General features: G+C 43.4%; 1 protein-coding gene across 7 annotated transcripts in view; it reads left to right on the plus strand.

Annotated features, from left to right (window-relative positions):
- SYT1 (synaptotagmin 1) overlaps positions 1 to 20,249 on the plus strand; it is a 560,022-nt gene that overhangs the window by 529,858 nt on the left and 9,915 nt on the right. For all 7 annotated transcript variants that reach the window (XM_090042587.1, XM_090042589.1, XM_090042586.1 and 4 more), the window contains one exon: positions 18,823 to 18,956. In XM_090042587.1, coding sequence (XP_089898713.1) covers positions 18,823 to 18,956 — 134 coding nt within the window. The remainder of the gene's footprint in view (positions 1 to 18,822; positions 18,957 to 20,249) is intronic.

Raw genomic sequence — 20,249 nt, forward strand, 5'->3', positions numbered from 1 at the left:
ATCCTCTTCTTACTGTCAGGCCAGAGGAGGGTGGAGAAGGTAGAGAAGATGTGGTCTTTGTTAAATCGTGTTACTTTCTGCCTAAGTAGTAGTTCTCTGGGTGCTTTGTGAGTTTCCCTTTCTTTTTGGGTTTCGGGTTTTTTTTTTTGGGGGGGGTGTTCAGCTTTGGTAGTAAAGTGCTCTAACCGACTGGCATTCACATATTTAACATTCTTGTTGCCAATTGCCTGAACACTGGATAAACAGTAACAACAACACTTTCATGTATAATAAATTTAATGCTGACAAGTAGCCATGTCTGTTCCCAGCATTCCTAGAAGAAATGGGCAGGAAGTCTAAGGCTCTGCCTAACTCAAATTCAAAAAGGATGTGGAGAAGCTTGAGAGAGTCCAGAGGAGAGCCACGCGCATGATCAGAGGTCAGGAAAACAGATCTTACGATGACAGGCTGAGAGCCATGGGACTCTTTAGCCTGGAAAAGCGCAGGCTCAGGGGTGATCTGATGGCCACCTATAAGTTTATCAGGGGTGACCACCAGGATCTGGGGGAACGTCTGTTCACCAGAGCGCCCCAAGGGATGACGAGGTCAAACGGTCACAAACTCCTGCAAGACCGTTTCAGGCTGGACATAAGGAAGAATTTCTTTACTGTCCGAGCCCCCAAGGTCTGGAACAGTCTGCCAGCGGAGGTGGTTCAAGCGCCTACATTGAACGCCTTCAAGAGTAAATTGGATGCTTATCTTGCTGGGATCCTATGACCCCAGCTGACTTCCTGCCCTTTGAGCAGGGGGCTGGACCCGATGATCTCCCGAGGTCCCTTCCAGCCCTAATGTCTATGAAATCTATGAAAAAAAAAACAAAACCTCCAAATGGTGCCTTCCCATTGTTTTCAGCAGGACCAGATTAGGTGCTTTTGCAAATTTCACTGCATCTTCCAAAGACCACTGAAAATCCAGCCCAACCACTTCAAATATGGCTTGAAAAATTGCTCCCACACCACAATGTCTTCTGATGCTTGTAACCTCTATCATGCACAGCAAGTCCTGCCATGAATAGGAAATGCCATCTGTCCCCTACAAGCTATTGTTTCACTTTATTGATCTTGAATGCAGACACTTATCATTTTCATTTTGTGTTCTCCTCCTCCCTCTACATGTCTAATAATCTCAAACAGATAGATACATCTTTTTGAGCAACACTGCTTTCAAGTCTGAACATTCAAAAGACTTTGAAATTCTTATGTGATTTATGGGTTGTTGGGTTTTTGTCATAGCAGATGGTCCCTTGACTAGGCAATGTCAAGATCTTGTCTCAGTACAGTGGCAAACAGAAATATGCTGAACTGCTCAAATTTAATCTAGCTTGTCAGTGAACCACAAGATCTGCCTGCTCAACCACTTTCATACCGAATTGGATATCTGCTGTCTAAATTGTAACAGGTATCTGAGCTGAAAACCATCATGTACCTTCCGATTTCTGATGTTTTGTGCCACATTTCACTGGCTTTTAAGCCAAAGTGATCTGTACAGTAAGTGGCAAAATCATAACATGTCAATTAAATATCGATTCGTATCATCGAATGCCTAGGACAATTTTAAGCGTTTGAGATATATTTGGGGCCCAAGTTACTCTTCCCCGTTTTATCTAATGATGAAATTTGTCAAATCTCTTTTCTCTTGTCTTATAATAGGAATAATGTCCTTGGCACTGGTACACTGTCAACACTGTTGTTGATGCCCTTGTCCACTTGTTTTCCATTCCGCCTTGAATATTAGCACTTAAATACTCTACTGTATATAAGGCAGAGACCTTGTCATGTTGCTCCTCTTTGTAAGTTGTCTGTGGCATTATAGAAATCAATGGTAAATTGAAACTCAGTCTTCCAGTTTCAACAGTTTCAGGTATCTTTGAAGGTCTTAAGCTTAAGTTCTACTATTGTTCACAGAAGTGTATATCTTAAGTTGAAAAACTGCTGTTTTTGAAGCATACCAACCAGTAGCTTGTGCAGTAATATATGTGGTCCCCAGACCTTCCTTTGCAACTGTCTGCATTCAAAATCTGCCTTTTGTGCTTTTCAAATTTGAGTGGAGGACAGAAGGAAGTTAGATGTTATTTTGAAACTGCAAAATTGCTTTTCATTAAGACTGATGTTGTGTTGAATTTTCTGTTATCAACCTATTCCAATTTCTTGCCTGAAAGGTATTGAAGCAATGTGAAGTTCCATTTAGATATTTTAAGGAAGTTGAGAAATTATCCAGGTAGAATTTAGAAGTGGCAACCATGCCTATGGCAATACAGCAAATGGAGGCAACAAGCTCATATGTAAGTTATATGTCCCTTATTCCAGGGACAATAATATGTCCCTTATTCCATTAGTTAAATAAGGGACATATTTTGGCTGAGTCACTTAGCTGAATAAAGTCACATGAGAGGGCACTGTACCCCAACAGGATAACTTGAATACAGTGGGCCAGATAGCAGCTCATGTAAACTGATGTAACTCCATTGAAATCAATGGTAAATTGAACCTAGGCTGTAACTTGACATATTAAAATTGAGGTAAAGTAGTTTCCTAGCATGTGGGAAAGGGCGTAAGTTTGGTTTCTACAGCTTATGGTACTTAAAATCAATCCACATGTGAGAACAGTCCCTAGTCTAGACAAAGCTAGTTTGTTTCAGCTTCTGAAAAGTCTGTTTCAGCTTTTGAAAAAAATAAGAGTGCATACTCCTTTGTATGCCGGTCATGTTGCCAGTGAACCCTGACTCTTACCCTTTAAGGAAGGTCTGTGCTGCACGCCGACTCTCGTTTTCACTAGCCCTCACACAGAGGAACAAAAAGATTCTGGAAACAAGGCCTTTTCCCTAAGATCACAGGAGTGTATGTCTATATCATGGATTGTTATATGTGGGATTGATATATTCTTTGAGACCTAAAAGTGTATTTCTTCCTTCTGGGCAAAATAGTTTGTTAGCTTTGGGAAGCCGACTGCAAAACTGTTCACAACATAACCAGAAAATCTTGCTTAGTGTATATTTATTAAACAAATATTTTCTCCTTGTGTTGGGGAACCTAGTTGTCTTCACTGTATTTGCAGTTCTTTTCCATAATGCTTTAATCCATTAGGAAAAAAGCAAAACTTATAAAGAAACAAACTTACCAGAATTGACCTACGTGTAAATATAAACTTCTTAGGTAGAGAAAGTACTTGGAATTTGATTGAAATTGAGAAGAAAATATGTAAGCTAGGGGGCTCTTTTTTTATATACAACCACTGATGAATGAAATATGGCTTCAACATTGTGATATGCTCTTGAAAATAAATATCAGCTTTGATAAAGTATATCTGGGATTGGTTTCTCTCTCAGCTGTGAAGTGTAGAGATCAGGTTGCTCTGATGGTCCTCGTAGTCATAGACACTCGAAGAACAAACCTCTAGGACTTGTATTTTTTTATTCTTTTTGTACTGCAGGGTTCCTGCAGTATTAGCTGTCACTGATTTGATATTTTTGGTTTAATCATCTGAATCATAAACATGTCTCTTTCACATTGTCAGACATCAAAGACTGCATGTTTACCTAAGCTAAGAAAAATGCTGGCTATAAAATGGCAGAACAGGCATTTATGTGAAATACTTCAGTTATTTTTAAATATACAGGTTTTAATTTTTTTTCTTTATAAAATATATTAATTATATTTTTCTACCTCACATTGGAATTCCATCTCTTTCATATACAGAGCCATTTTTTTTAAAGTTAATTACATTATATCACTGCTGCATTCCTTGCTTATTTCTCCTATCTTTGCTTTTTCTCTAAAACATTATCTTTGGCTTAGTGCATGGCATATCCTGTCATAAATATGTTTGTAGAATTTGAGAAAAAATGCATATAAGTAGAGTTACCGCACAGTAGCTTGTATGTGAGGCAGCCTTTATCTCTGCTTCTGTCTTTTTTCAAAATGTGTTGCTTCTGACTCTGCATGGGAGGGAGTGAAGATTATCTTTAAGCATACTGTATCATCGCTTTTCTGTATTGAAAAGCAGAACATTAGCAGCACCATGCTGATGTGCAATCAAGCTGCAAAGCTGTGGCATGATGATGTTGCCATGAGAAGACTATCACATGAAATGTAAATTCTTGCTACAGCAAATTGCTAATAAATTAGTTTGACTAGTTGCTGCTTCTGTTTGCAATGCACTTTCTTTTCATAACAGTACAGGTTACTTTCTTTTGATAGACCATCTCTCAAATTTTCTTTTGTCATCCTGTGCATCCTCAGAGAAGGATCAGGTCTTGTTTTCTTTGCAGCTTCTGAGCTATTTTTTTTTCCTGCAGGAGATATTATTCTGTTTTCAATTACTAATTTTATGGAAACATAGCTGAAAATACAGTAGAAATTAAAGGAAAACTAGCAAAGAAACACTCAACCAAATGTAGAATTATTTCCTATAGTAATACATACTCTGATACTTTGTCTCATTTTTTTCTAATTAATTCTAGTGATAGGACCTCAATTACTTTCTGTAGAAGATGATACTGGTTTAACAAATCTGACTGAATGTTTCACTGATATTCAGCCTAAACCTTCCTTTAATTAATTAATTGTAGCCCATTTATTCTAGTTATATGGCCCTTTGAAACACCATAAACAGCTCATTTTCTCAACTTCCACTTGCTTTCAGATCACTGTCAAATCCTTAGTTTGTGTGGCCAGACTGACTGTGTTTAGTTCTTCTGATCTTTCTTCTATCAGCCACTCCAGTTGTTTTTTCCCCCAGATTTTCACATAGTGACTATCACAAACCCAGCCATGGGGGTCCTGCAGAGCCCCAGGTTTCTCCCCACTGTGCTACTTTTGCCCCAAGGAACAGACCAAGGTTTCCCTGGGATCGCTCCCTCAGGTCCTCTGACCTTGTATCAGCCCAGGGGTCGGCAACCTCAGGCACACGTGCCATTAGTGACACATGGAAACCTTTTTCCAGGCACACCAGGAGACATGCAAAGAAATTGTTTAATTTTTTTTTTAAGTTACTGCTCTGGGCTCTCCCATGCAGCCACAAAGCTATCTGTGTTTGACTGCCCCCGCCCCTTGCTCCCAGGCTGTGCCCTCCATCCCAGCTTGCCCTGGAGAGAGCTGCGGGTGGACAGGGCTGGGGCTGGGGCAGGTGCTGCGCAGAGTCACTGTCCTGGAGGCTTCCAGTGGGTGGCAGAGCCCTGGGCCCAGGCAGGCAGACACCCTGTCCCACCCAGGGCAACACTGAGGTGCCGAGTACTGGGGCTGTGCAGTTGGGACAGGGTCTGGGTGGCATGGGGGAGGCAACATGGGCAAACCAGCCCGGTTGGGCCTTTAGGAAGGCAGGGGCTGGGTAGGAAGTGAGGGTGGCCCCAGGACTCTGTGAACTCGAGCTGCGGTGAGCGGGCAGCCCATGCCCATGCAGCTCTGCATGGATGGGGCACAGCCACCCTACATGCAAGGGGATCCTGCCTGGCTGGGGCAGGACACCAGTCTCGGGGGGCTTCCCTCCAGGAATGACCTCCCTGCATGCTGGGCACAGTGCAAGCAGGGCAGAGCCATCCCCAGTGCAAGGGCCTGGCTGCGGGAGCCCCCATGAGCCTGGGAACCGCCACCACAGCTACCTCAGCCTGCCTGGGTCCCAGTCTTGCTCACCCGCAGCTCCCCTCAAGGGGCCAGGGCTGGGGCAGGCAGTGCACAGAGCTGCTGCACTGCAGGTTCCCAGTCAGCTTGGCCCTGAGCACTGGCTGCAGTGCCTGTTCCCAGAGCCCGAGGGAACAGCCTGCAGCTGCAGCTCCCACTCGCAATGTACCTGGCATGCACAGAGAGAAAGCAGGGTGCTCCCTGAGTCCAGAGTCCTGTCCCAGCCAGGCAGTGTCCCTTCATGGGCAAGCTGCCTGCACCCCATCCCTGCAGAGCTGTACAGCCCCCGCATCCCCCACCACTGTGACCTGAGTCTGCAGAGCCCTGGGGTAGCCCCCGCTCCCTGCCTGACCCCAGCTCTTCTCCGGCTGCAGCCTTCCCAAGGGCTTGGCCAGAGCAGCCTGCCCGCAGTGACTCCTCCGGTGCCTGCTGCTCCCTGCTCCTCTCTCCCTCTCTTTCCCCTCTCATCACAACATGCTTAACAAGAAAAAAAAATCACAAGTACAAAGACAGTACATGAAGTTTTATTTAGTGTCATCAGGTTTCATGTTTTTAGAAAACCTGGTATTTACTGTTAAAAAAGCAACATTTATGATTAATAACTATTAAATATGCAGTGCATATTTAATACAATTAATAATCATAAATGTTGCCCCACCCTAGTTTTGTTTTTGTGGCACCTTACAAGGTAGACATTGTGGGGTTTTCAGCACTCCAACCAAAAAACATTGCCTACCCCTGTATCAGCCCCTGCAGCTCCAGTGAGGGAATCTGTCAGCCCCAGGTGCCCCCTCACCCTGTTGGGTTGCAGGAATTTTTTCTAGGTTCACCTCTCCATAGAGAGGGCTTGCCTGGAATATCACTCACCCAGAAATCACTCTTTCCACAGGCAATCAGTAAGGAGCCAAACAACAAAAAGATGTATTACATTAAAGCAGAGGTGGCCAACCTGCAGCTCCAGAGCCACATGCCACTCTTCAGAAGCTAGTATGTGTCTTCTTGAATCTTTGCACAAGCACACGGTGACCAGCTTCCATTTGGCCACCATGTGCTTGTGCAAAGATTCAAGGAGATGCATATTAACTTCTGAAGAGCCGCTTGTGGCTCTGGAGCTGCAGGTTGGCGGCCACCGCTGGATTAAAGGATTGAACACACTCAAAAATGACTATATATTTGAATATAGAAAAGCAAAACAAGAAAAGTTCCTAACCATCTCACATAGCCTTCCTGAGAGTCTTAACCAACATCACCAGAAATCACCTTCCTCCAGATTTCTTCCAGTCCTGACTGCTGGGGTCCCTCTGACCCTTCCTAGCCCACAGCTAACTAGCTCACTCCTTCCAACCAGCAATCCACACCTCCTCTCAACAGTAACCAGAACGCTTCAGTCTGTCCGATGTACCCGGCAGTCATTTGGCTGAAAAGGCCATTCCTAACCATATCTAAAACCCTAAAGATGTACGCAGAAAGCACAAGCACATCGTGAAAACAGTAACATAAATGGATACAGGATAACATTGGCTTTCCAAGAAGACCACAAATGCCATATCAGTATGACGGGCAGACAAGGTTCTTTGGGTAGATGTGATATCTTTTATTAGACCACAAACTAGTTGAAAAAATTGTTCTTTGCAAGCTTTCTGGCACAAACACCCTTCTTCAGGCATAGGGAGAAGCTGCTGGTGTTGGTGTGCTTTCCTGGGTAGAACAGAAGCCAATATGCAAACTGCAAAACAGGAGAAAACAGTCATGACACACCACAAACCCCCAAAACATAACCAGGTTTGTGCCAGTGACAAAAGCATCTAACTTCAAAATTGAGAGCCTCAAACCCCATCCCCCCCAGTCACATGCCATCCAGGTTCTCCAGCCCCCTAAGCTTCCCCCAGAAAAGCCACTTTATTTCTGCTGGTAGGTATACACACAGCCATGCAAGCCCTGATGCTGCAGTGCTTGGCAGCTTGGTGGTAGCGCCCCCACCCTAGGCTTCTCAGAGTAAGTGTTCCCTTGCCTTTCTCACTGAGAGTGCCCAGTCCACTGAGCAGATGTTCTCAGACCAAGTCTAATAGATCAAGCCTCTCACAAAACAAAAAAAAGAGTGTGAGTATGAGAACAAGTATAGCGTAGCAAGTCAGGGCATACGCTATACCTATACATAGCATACAAAGTGCAACAGTTTCAGTAGGAGAGACATCAAGCAACCCATCTCTAGCTGCCTTATAGTCTAGACGTTAGGACACTCTTCTGGGATGTAACAGATGTTGGTTCAAGCCCATCAGTCAGAGTATCATTGCAATACAGAAAATAGATAGGTTTGTGTTTTGCTCAGTCATTTCTGTTCTCCCTTGCTTAATGTCATATCTACCACACCTTTTTTATTACCCATGTGCCATGTATGTATATACCACAAAATATATGCTATTCCTTTTTATTATTACCCATTGCCTAAAACTGAAGGACTTCTCTCTCTTTCTACCAAAAGGTAGAAAGACATAGGAGTTTTTAAATGAATACTGTATTCTGTTCACCCCCGCCCATCCAACTACATTAAAGATTCAGCAACATCAACCCTGTCCTTTTGAACTGAGGAAGCTGGTGTCCTGGCTGATACAGCATAGAGCGGATTACAGCTTTGTAGCTGGCATTTTCAGTGTAATCACATTTACAGAGTACTTGGTTCAGCTGCCTTACTTTCCCACCAGAGTCTTCAGTTTTGGCTCAGGATAAAAACATAAGGCGTCTTTTGCTGCTGGGTTCAACCCAAAATTACTGTGCTTTGTAAAACAGTTGGTTTTGCTTATGGGTAGCTAGGTTGAAATGGGCTGCCTGTATGCCGGGGAGACAGATCAACTGCCCTTTCTTTGGCAGTAAACTTTTATCTCAAGCTCATAAACCCTAATTTGTGCTGTTTTTAAATAAGGGGTTTTTTTTCTTCCAGTTTTATGCTATTCTCCCTGTCTAGAGTTGTAACACTTGTGGTTACATTCTGGTTGGAGAGTGCAATAGATGCAAACTCATCTGGTGTCTGAATAGCCCTTAGGCCAATATGAACAATTCTGTTTCTACTGTTTTGTATGTTTAGCAATCCCAGTCTGCAGTCCTCTGAAGGGTAAATCATTGGCACTCTGTCAGTTGTATAATGCTTCCTTCTCCTCAGTGCTCCTTTATTTACTGGATTCAGCATTTTAATAACAACCTTATATATGTTTAATTGCACAACAGTAACAGAGTATTATTTTTAAACCTTGCTTTTGCTCCCTATCCCATTTTCACTTTCTATATTGCAGGAAGGCTACTGTTAATAAGCATCAATCCCCATTCCCTGTGGTATTAACGAGCCCTGGCCTTTGAAAAAGATTGCTATTTCTATAAGGAAAGAACTTGCTATTTCAGTTAGAGGAGCTTAGTCAAAGACATACAAAGAAATACTAGTCATGCAAAGAATGTGCAAAGATAGATGCAGCCAGTCAGAGGACTGTGAAGCTGTGTGACATTCTGTATACCCCTTTCAGGATGGGTAGGGCACAGCTAAGTAAGGGCTGGGCTAGTCTTGGGCCCGACTGCTGCTGGCTCCCAAAGGCCTGATCTCTTTTTTTATTCTGTCCGTGGCTCCTGTGCTATGGGGTAGCATGAAGCTAGCTTTCATGAATTCTCCTGTGCAGGATCATGAGTGTGCTGCTTAAACTTGCTTAAAAGTTACTTTTCATTGCTGGTGTGAGGCCTGCCAAGAAATTCTCTCGAGAATCAGAGAGAGGAGGCCTGCTTCTGGTGCTTTTAGAGCCTACATCTCCCCAGCAAATCTACAGTCTCTTCTCCCCAGGCTCACCTAGCAAATTTCAGCTGCAACTTAAAATCTGACTCATACCTAGGGTGACTATACATCCCGGTGTGACAAGGCCACTCCCAGATTCCTTAGGCTGGTCTCAGCTGGCCGGAGCTTGGCAGGGAGGCAGAGCAGCATGGTGCACTGGGCAGGTGGGTGGGCAAGGCATTGCTTTTGCTGTTGGGGAAGATGGACGTACGGTCACTGTATCTAAGAGGCCATATCCAAAGTCCCTACATTCCTTGCTCCCACACAGTGGCAGCAGTTCAAGCCTAGGCACCCGCCTGCCTGTGCACCATGTCACCCCACCGGACTCTGGCCCAGGACTTTTGACCAACCTGCCAGGACTGGCTTATGAAATCCAGCACTGTCCCAGGCAAACTTGGACATACAGTCACCCTACTCAGTTCTGCCTTAAGTGAGTCATATCATACTTGGAACTATGGAAATTATCGTGAAATCCCACAGAAACGTTAATGGCAGCTGAGGAAAAAGCTTTAAGCAGCAAATAAACATCAAGGAAGCAATTATTTCATTTTCAAGCAAGTACTGCAGTGAGAGAGAGCCAGAAATTATTTTACACCAAGAAAACTGTTTCTAATGAGAATGTTTTTTTCAGTGTTTTCCTTGAGTCATCGGCTGCTCTTTAAAGATAAGGCACCATCTCTAAGTCATTCATTGTGGAGGAAGGTAGAAGGCACAACATGACTTAATGAGCATAAACCATAACTTGTAGACAATCTAAAAGGCAGTGCAGCATTAGTACTGATTCTTAGTAATTATACCTGATATTGCTGCTTCCCCAGGTTGTTCAAATTATCTTCCTCTGGCTTTCCTTCTAATTCCAAGGCTTTCTATCTCTCTAAAGAATATTGGTTTAGACAACCCATGAATGATATCCCTCCAAACTCATTAGAGGTTATTTCTGAGGCCTTAATTATTTGCTCCCTCCTACCACACATACACAGATGCAAAAAGTTAAATTAACTGTGGCTTGAAAGCCACAGGCATCATGCTGAATCATCTCCTCCAGTGGTGGAAGGATTTCTAGGCACACTGAGTAAGGGTGTCCTGAAATCTAGGAGGAAATCCAGCAGATGTGATAAAGACAACTGGAGGGTTTGTCCTATTCTGCTCCTTCTCCAGGAGCCAGGCTCACCCTACAATGAAATGTCTGCTGGCTGCCATGTTCTTCCACTAGCAGAAGGAAGTACAATAATGGTTTAATATTAACCCTTGGCCCAATTGATGTAGAAAATCCAAAGGGCTGCTGTGTCATTCAGCAGTTCCTCTATGCTGGCTAGATATGGAAGAACCACACCAGATTCATGGTAAAATGGTGTAGAATTAAGTCCATCACCCTGCCCCAGCTAATGGGACTCTGGAGTAGCACACCTCCTCCCCCGCCCATCTCTCGTGCAGCAGCAGGAAGAGAGAGTAGTTTGGGCGCTCTCCTCACTAATGTTCACGCTTAAAATCACCTTTCTGATAAAAGAGCAACTCCAGCTTTAATTTTTCTTACCTACTAGATGAATTTGCAAGCTGTTTGCAAGATGGAAACTGGCTTGAACATTCTGCATTCTGCCAGGGAGTCTTGGGGCAACTTTGAATGACTTTTTCTTTCCAAAAGTGGATGTGCTAAATAGCATGCCAATACCCTGACATTTTCTAATAAAAATACAGTTAGTGGTGATTCCAGCCTATATTGTTTTCTCTATTTTATTTGCAGGTCCTTTCTTAATATATTACTGTCTCATGTGAAACTTATGCAACTGCATTTATTACTAGTTTATTCTGCCTCTGCCTTCTCTATTAATCATTGTAGACTTATTCTAGACTTGCTAGGGGTTTTGTCTGATCTCACCAACCAGGACTGGCAGATTTTTTTTTTCTTTGAACAGTGATATATCCCCACAGCCTTATGAAAACAGCCAGTCTTAGAATCAATTTGCAGTGTTTTTTTCAAATTTGTCAACTTTCTGTCTGAAGGTTTTTCACACTTTGATTAGCACACCATAGAACAGAGGCCTTACAAATATTTATCAAAGATCAAACCCCCATCTTTATGCTTGTGTTCAGAATAAACCTTTGTAGTAATACCATTCCAACTTAGCTGTTTTGTTGACATTGCTGTGCTGTAAAGAGTTTGCTCCATCCAACTGGAAATTCATGTGTACTAATTGCTGCCCTATCAAAGGTAAAAAATGATTTTTCATTAACTATTCATCACTTATAATTAATTTTCATTTTAAAATCCACTGACAAACAGTGGCTCTCCAGCTCTCCTTTGTTTGTCAGGATATTTTCTTTCCACCTTATTGTGCTCTACAGACTCTTCTACTTGAATTTTAGATATTGCTTTAGCCTTGCTTTGCGTACATTTTTTTAAACAGGCTACACACACGGGCCACAAAGTGGCAATGATCAGGGTATTGGTATGAATTGAATTTTTGCTTTGTTATCTCAGTAGCCAGTTTCTAAAATGGTGAAGTGTTCACCACCAATTTTGTACAACTGCAACTTGCATTTCAGGTGAGACTCAGATAATGTGGTCTCCTTTAAATAATGTACTGACATCCTCCCTCTAAACTTCAATAAAACAAAAGATGTCAGTTTATTACACCAACGCTTTAAAAGCTGTCTTATTAGCCTCCCTTGAGATGCACTTGTAAAACCAACAATGTGCAATTCAAGCTCTGATTTTTACAGCTTTTTTGCCTCCATGCATAGAATGCTAATGTTGGAGCAAGTAAAGTAGCAGCAACAAGCATTTAATCCCACACTTGGATTAATATGAAGTTACGGGACAAAGTGCTATGAAGCACAGCTTGTTCTATTCCCCTTGGAACCTGTGGGCTTCTACAGCTGCAATACTCCCTCTTCCATACCAGCAAACTGGAATCTGCAAACACACAGAACACCCCTCAGTGGGGTGGTCTTTACTTGCAATCAGGAAATCAACAGTATTCACCCAAAGTGATTCAAAATACAACAATTCATACCCAGATGGTGGGTACATTTGGGGTGGCATTCTGTTCCCTTCTTGGACATCTAATCATCCAGATCTTCTCATCTACATGGCACTTACCTGCAGGTAGGAATTCTTTTCCTGAACACATGGTCCTACAACTGCAGGTGCAATGCAGACTGGGCAAGTGTAACAGGCTAAACACTGGCAGCATATGTAGCTGGGCCATGTATGCAGTGCACACCCCTAATTGGTACAAAGTGGATTTGGAGACCTGAAAATGTTTTTGACCAAAGCCTGTGACTAATGGGTTTTAGACTTAACAATGTAAGGGAGAGAGAGAGAATGAATCTATCTTTTGTCCCCACTAGCTAGGTACTCACCTAGGAAGGAAAAGGTGAGTTCAAGCTAGAATGCAGGGCTCTTTCCCTTCCAGACCAGCAGCCACACATACCTCTGGCTTATGCTTTTCCTCCAGGCCCCACACTTACTTACTTCTTGTGGCTGCTAAGGGGGCCATGTTCAAAATGATTATCAGAGAATAGCTTGGGTAATGACTGACTTGTGGTGCAGTCATTAAAATATTGGCTAAATTGCGAGGAAGTCAGAGAAATCCAGATTCAACCACCATCTGAGGAAAGGGAGGTCTAGAAGCTTAATCTATCTTCACTGCAAAATCCAGTACATTGAGATTTTATATATTAATTGTTATGTGCTTTACTAGCAATAACCCATCATATAAAATAGTTCTTAAGCTTAAATGTGTGTGAGTCTTTCCTTGCTACTAGTAAAAATTTGTAGTTCTGTATAAAAGAGATGAAGAACACAGGAACAAAGTAATAATGAAACTTTAACTAGTACCATATAGTTAAATTCTAGTAGCACAATATATTTAAAAAGTATATAGTTTGCTAAGGTGAATGGCAGCTGCAGGTTATAGGATGGTTGACACCATCATGACAATTTAAAGACCACAACCTGCCAGAGTTATAATACACTCTAAATTGAGTCACTCGAGTTTGTAGCTCTGCATTCAGTATTCTTAAGCTGTGAACTGCTTCTTTCTAATTAGCATTGTAAATATGGAAAGCCTTTTAATGCTTTCTTTATAAATTAGACAAAATTATTATGATTTCACATAGCTAGATGACATTTAATTTGTTCTTTGCTAATAATAAATGGCACATGCAGCACGATTGGTTGTTTAATGTTCCATTATATTCAGCCTACCAATTTCTGACGTGTACTTAACTGTGATGGCTGCCAGGATAGGCTTATGTCTACCAGCAAGTACCACTTGTCTCTCTACTGCATTGGTTGACTTTCAGATTGAGCCTACTGACCCTAGAAAGGCTTTCTTGTCAGTAGGAAAACAAGATGATGCAAGATGATGCAAGAAGCTGGCATCAAAAGGAAAAAATAATTACAAAATCTAACTACTTTATCTGATATGGGGTCTTTGTACTTTCCATGCACCACCATCCATATCAGTGTGAAACTAGAAAGAAAATCAGTTTGAAGAAGAAAGTAGCATCAGTCCCAAAATGTTTTAAAGCATCAGGATAATAGATGAAGAGTAGACACATAATGCTAATATTACTTTTAAAAATGGTTTTGTTGAAGTGCAGCTTGTTTCTACACGTAACAGCATATCCACACTGTCATCAGTGTGATTGCCATAAAATTCCTCCATGAATTGAACAACCAGTCCTGTATGTATGTCATTTACTCACAGACTCACTGCAGTAGAATTCAGCATTAATTTCTACAGGTCAGGGGTTGTCCCATTGGTATAGTTGCTTAATACATGGTATAACACCATCTTAATTTACTTCCATGATTTTCTTCATATACCAATAACTTATTTAATACCTAAAGAAGAATGCAATGAATTCAAAAGATTGTCTAAGTCCAGCCCAACCATGCAGTTAGTCCAATAAAATCACCCACAAGAATCTTTGCATATTTCCTGGACCATCAGCCTACAATATCACTCCTACACAATCACTTCATTAAAACTGCATTTTTTAACTATTTACCAAAATATTATCCACATTAAAAAAGATATTTTCTTATCTCAAATTGAATTTCAACAAATTCTCAACAAAAGTAATGGTTGAGACGAGTGAGGGCCAGCCTTTTTGGCAGGTGTGCCACAAATTAGCCATACACCCTCCCTGAGTGCCACTCTGATCCCCTTCCCTTGCTTAATTGACTGTTGTTTTCAGTTTCCTGCCCAATCTATTGTTTTGCTTTCTGCTCCCCATCCTACCTGCCACCAGTGGTGACTTAAAGTTTATTGGGGCTTCGGGCAAACAGAAATTTGGAGGCCCCCTCACCTCTGTGCAAGCTGAACTCCAGCAGGGAGAGGGGCCCCTCTCCCTCCTGGTGCTGCTGCAGCCAAGGGCAGAGCACAGCAGGCCGCCATGCCCCACGGGGGAGGTTGGGTGGGCCCAGCTGGGCTGGGGGTGGGATGGCACATGCCTGCCTCTCCTCCCTGCTCCCCACCACGGCCAAAGCAGAGCCGAGTGGGGTGAGGGCAGAAGCCTCTGTGGGCTTGGGGCTCTCTGCTCTGTTCCGTTGCCCCAGGGGTCCCACACAGGCCACTTTCCCCCTGCCTGCCTAGCAGGGGGACGCACAACTCACCATCCCCACCACTGGTGGGCAGGCAGGGAATGCGTGGCCAGTGCAGGGCTCCCAGGGCAAAGGCAGCAGAGCGGAAAGCCCCAAGAGTGGGCAGCCCACATCCACCCCATGCACAAGTTTGGGGGCCACATGCCTCCCATGCCTCTCCTGGGAGTGTGCACAGTGGCAGGGAGCAGCTCCTCTCCCCCCCACATTCCCTGGATGAGCCACCTGTAGCTCCATCCCACTCCCCACCCTGACCCCAGGTCCCCCAGCCCCTACGCCCACCCCACTCTTTCCCTCACCATGGGGGCCTTGATCTACCCCCCCATGCCCCTTCCCTCACCCACACCCCTTCTTTTCCATTAGACTTACCTTCAAGGAGCTGCTCGCCACACTGCCTGACTGTGTTCCTGGCCATGTACAGCCACACACATGCAGGCAGCAAATCCTGGATCTTGCTCCTGCCAGCCTCAACCAGGACCCCTTGCAGGCTGGATTGCTGCCAGCCTGCAAGGAGAAACCTGTCGTTTCCCAAGGAAACCCAGGAACCTAGGGGGCTCCTGATTGGCAGGGGCTGCTGGATCCCAGCCTCACTGGCCTGTACATTAATCTTCCTATGCTTGCCACTATGTTGCCTGTCCTCTCCTCCATCTGCTACATGCCGCACACATGCTACAGATTGCCCATGCTACTTGTGGCATGCATGCTGCTTACATGGCATGCATGCTACTTGTGGCATGCATGGCTGACCCTGGTTTAGACCATTTCTTTTCATGTTTTAATTCAACTTGGCTGAGCTACAGAATCCTCTGCTTTGCACTTCTGAATTCTAGTAGCATGGGTGCTAGACCCAATTTGCAAGGTGCAGAGAAAAACAGTACTTCTGCTGAGGAAACAAAAATGGTTGTATTTAAAGTTCTTCCCACCATACTTGCTAATTCCTATATTATAAACCCAGAAGACATTCTTGGGATCTAATCTGACTTCCTGTAAAGCACAGATCATATATGTGCCCTGATTTTGGTCTGGTTTGAACTAGAGCCTAACAACTGGTCTTCATTCAGAAATTGCCAGTAATAGAGAATCAATGACCACCTTTGGTAAGATGGTTCCAGTGGTTAAGTATTCTCAGTGCTAAAAAGACTCATAACCTCAAATTCTTTCCTGAATTTGTCTAGCTTCAATTTACAGGCCCTGAATCTTGTTGTGCATTTCCTATATTGAAGAGCCCATTATCAGAGACTGAGATCATGCTCTTAAACTTCTCTGGGTTCAGCTATACATACTGAGTTCCTAGAGCCTTTCACTATAATTGCCTTGTAGCAGGAAGCAATTATTCCCAGGTATTTCAAGCATAGATTCTATTGGATACTCTTTAAAAAATCATGTGCTTATAGTAGCATGAGGAAATTTAACTTCAAATGTTCACTTGTTCCCCACATCCAGCGCTCAGAAGGGAGGGATGAAACACCTCTCTTTGATATAAATAATTTAAAAGAACCTGCATGCAAAATATGCCAAGAGTGACTTCCAGCTGACAGGAGTTTTGCACAGATCCTGCTGGCTTGCCAGAGGGGAGGTTTCTTTGAGCGTACATCACACAACTGCTGCTCAAAGACCTGCAAGTTCCTGTTCATGTTTTGACCAGAGTATTGTATAGCAATGGTTCTCAAACTTTTTAGACTCAAAGCACCCCTTGGGAAAATGTCATCCCTTAGCTTTCACTTATTTTTTGATTACAGAAAAAAGAGCAAAACTTCTGTGGCAAAGAACTCAGACCACAACATCTCAAAATGCTTCTGACACTATAGATTCCTAGTTGAAAGCTCTAGATTTATTTTGTGAATCACGTGTAGGTATTTGTACACCATAATAGTGCTAATATTGCACAGGTGCTGTGGCATCTGGTTGAGAATCACTGAGATAATGAAAAGAAGGAAGCTGATTCTTCTCACACCATGTTATCACTGTGAAAGAGAGCATGATGATGCAATTTAATTAAATTATTCCTGATTTACGCTGGTCTAAAAAGATTGCACCCAGCAAGTCCACTGTCTGAATCAGATCAAGATTCTAATCAAGAATTAGAAGTTCACTCCTATACTTAGAGGCAAAATTCCTATTGATATTCCTGAGAGGGATACTTCAGTGTAGCAACATCAGTGGGTGTTTGCCTTGTATAAGGAATGTGATTAGAGAGATACTGAATTTCTTCAATCTTCTTAAGTAAGACCACCAGCAGTCCTACAGATGAGAATGCAGAAGTGCAGTAATGTCTATTCATACCTTACATTGGTACTGAAACCAATAATCCTCATTACTGTAAAAGAAAAAGTGCTCCTGTTTTTTTGTATAAGTTGGCTCTATGTCAGGTTGGCTGCTCCTAAAGACTAGCAAACCCAGCACATAAAGATAGTAGTGCAAGCGAGAGGAAGAGCACCCTCTCTATAGGAGACCATCATGTTACAGAATAGGACACTCCCTCCTCAGATCATCATAGCTGTTCCTAACATAGCTTAATGGCCCCAGGCAGAGAAAGGGACTTCAAGATCCTATACAGAAGAAATTATACCAGTAAGTATGTCTCTGTGGGCTCATCTACACATGCAATTAATGCACATGAATAAACTCTGGAGTTTCTTCCTCCCATGTGTAACATTTGAATATGTGCATGAGAGCAAAAATCTCAGGAGCATATTGCTCCAGAGTTTTTTTGTGCACAGCACATGAAGCCTGGTCAGAGCAGTCCAGGCTGGCAGGGGACTGGGTCCAGGCTGCGGCATATCGGTCCTTCAACATGGGGCTAGCTGGCAGACGGCCTCCATGCTGAAGCCCCCTCATGCTGCAGCCAGCCCTTCACAGCACGTGGAGCCCTAGGGGCTCAGCCTTCCAGTCCAGGGCTATTCAGACAGACAGGGCTCCATATGCAGCAGGGAGGAGTGGCTGAGGCATAAGGGTGCTTCAGTGTGGGTGCTACCTGCCAGCTAGCCCCACACTGAAGCACTCCCATGCCGCAGCCAGCCACTTCGTAAGAGGTAGAGCAACAGGGAGCAGCCCTGGACTGGTTGCTCCCCACCTGCCACATACTGTGGCAGCACATGGAGCCTGGCAGCTTCACCTGCCACATACTGGCTGGCTGGGGCATGTGGGTGCTCCAGCATGGGGGCTGCCTGCCGGCTAGCCCTGCACTGAAGTATCCAATGCCCCAGCCAGCCTGGGCAGCATCTACACATGCACTACTGCACATGAAAAATCTCTGCAGCAAGGTAGTACTTGTATTTTACAAGACTACATTGCTGCAGAGTTTATTAATGTCATGCTTCCTAATAGGGGCACATGTATAGACCCCAAGATGTTTACTGTGCAGTTAATTAGTCAACTACACAATAAACATCTCATGTAGACATGCCCTTTGTATAGAGTAACATGTCATGGAGCAGAGTAAGGTTAGAATTTATCCCCCCCAACCATAAAATTAACTGTATGTGGATATAACAGTTACTGATTTGTACCGTATTCCTTTAAAATTAATCCACCACTTGGTACAGTTCATATTCCTATAGGAATAACAGTAACTGATCACATTTCAGCCTCTGCAAATATAGACTTTATAAAAATAAAAATGGTTTGCTTTGAACATGGACAGCTTCTTCATCAAATCTTCAAATCTGGAATTAAATCCTGTGTAGTAGACCCTGCACTAATCTGGACATCAATTCTTACCTTGACTTTTCATTATGATTATGCAGATCCCTATGTGAAAATCCATCTGATGCAGAATGGTAAGAGGCTGAAGAAGAAGAAGACAACAATTAAGAAAAATACTCTGAATCCCTACTACAATGAGTCTTTCAGCTTTGAAGTACCATTCGAACAAATCCAGGTAATGTCAATATTGTTTTGCCTGTCTTACGAATTCCATTTTCAGCCCTCATAAATATTTAACAGGGACCTTGTTAATTATCAAGTATGCATGCCTTCATTAGCACCTATGTGCCAGCCCTGCACTATAGCGGATGAGTGTGACTACTTCAAGAGGGAAATAATAAAATGCACAGTACCTATGAAGTGTTGATTCATCAATGTAAAAAGGATAACTGACATTTTATGTTAAGCAGCAGTGGATTCTGGAAAAAAAAAACCCAACAGGATGACAGTGATAAGAGAAGAAATGACTGATAAAACCCATAGAGATAAAAGGACTTGTGATTTTATCACTTTTCTCCCCCACTATTTATAATGTGCCTTATAATTTTTATTATAAATGGATGGAACTGTGATGTGTAATTATAGAACTATTCTGCATCATCCATTTTAACACTTAAAAACTTTTCAAAAGTGCCTAATTCCCACTTTCAAATATCCTACAGCACCCAGGGATAGATCCACCAAAGAACTCTGCCATTATAAGACATAGGGTGTATCTACATGAGACACTTTACTGCACATTAGCATAGTTTACTGCACAGTAAGCATGTGCATCTGCATGTGCACACACTTACTGTGCAGTAAACCTCTCTAATTGTGAGTAAATTTGCTACCTGCAAATGCAAGTAGAAAATTTACTTGTGATTAGTTACTGTGCAGTAGCACTTATGTAGACAACTGACCAGAAGCAAATCTGCTCCAAGTTAGCTGGCCACTAGTGGGAGGGAGATTGTTCCCTACCCCTGGGAGTTGCTTGCTGTGGGGGCGAGCTCTACCACCAGAGCCCAGGCAGGGACTATATCCTCCTTCCCCGGCAGCAGGCTGCTCTAAGCCTCCCTGCTCCAAAATCATGATCGGCGTAGAGGGCTGAGAGATCCTTGCCTCCTAGCCCCTTCTTCACCATCACAATCAGGGAGCAGGCAGCTGGGAGATCCAGCAATCACGGAGTGAGGCCTGAGAACTGTCCTGGTCAGAAGCTGGTCCCAGTCCTGTGCCCTCATCAGGTGATTGAGGCTTGAAAAGTAGTGAACCAGTAGTGAACCAGCTGCTAGCTGCCCCACCAGTGGATCAGGGCAGGAGACTGGGACCTGACCCTCCCCTGCAGCTCTTTCCAAGTCCCCTGCGCTCAACTGGGAAGCTGGGGCCAGGATCTCCCTGCTGCCAGGGCATGGGGACAAGCAGGGAAAGCTGAGGTGGGAGATGTGAGTTCAAATCCTCATGAGCAGAGAAGGAATTTGAACCTTTATTA

Source organism: Crocodylus siamensis, chromosome 4 (assembly GCF_052110815.1).
Source record: "Crocodylus siamensis isolate JL-2025a chromosome 4, ASM5211081v1, whole genome shotgun sequence".
In the NCBI taxonomy this organism is placed as follows: domain Eukaryota; kingdom Metazoa; phylum Chordata; order Crocodylia; family Crocodylidae; genus Crocodylus; species Crocodylus siamensis.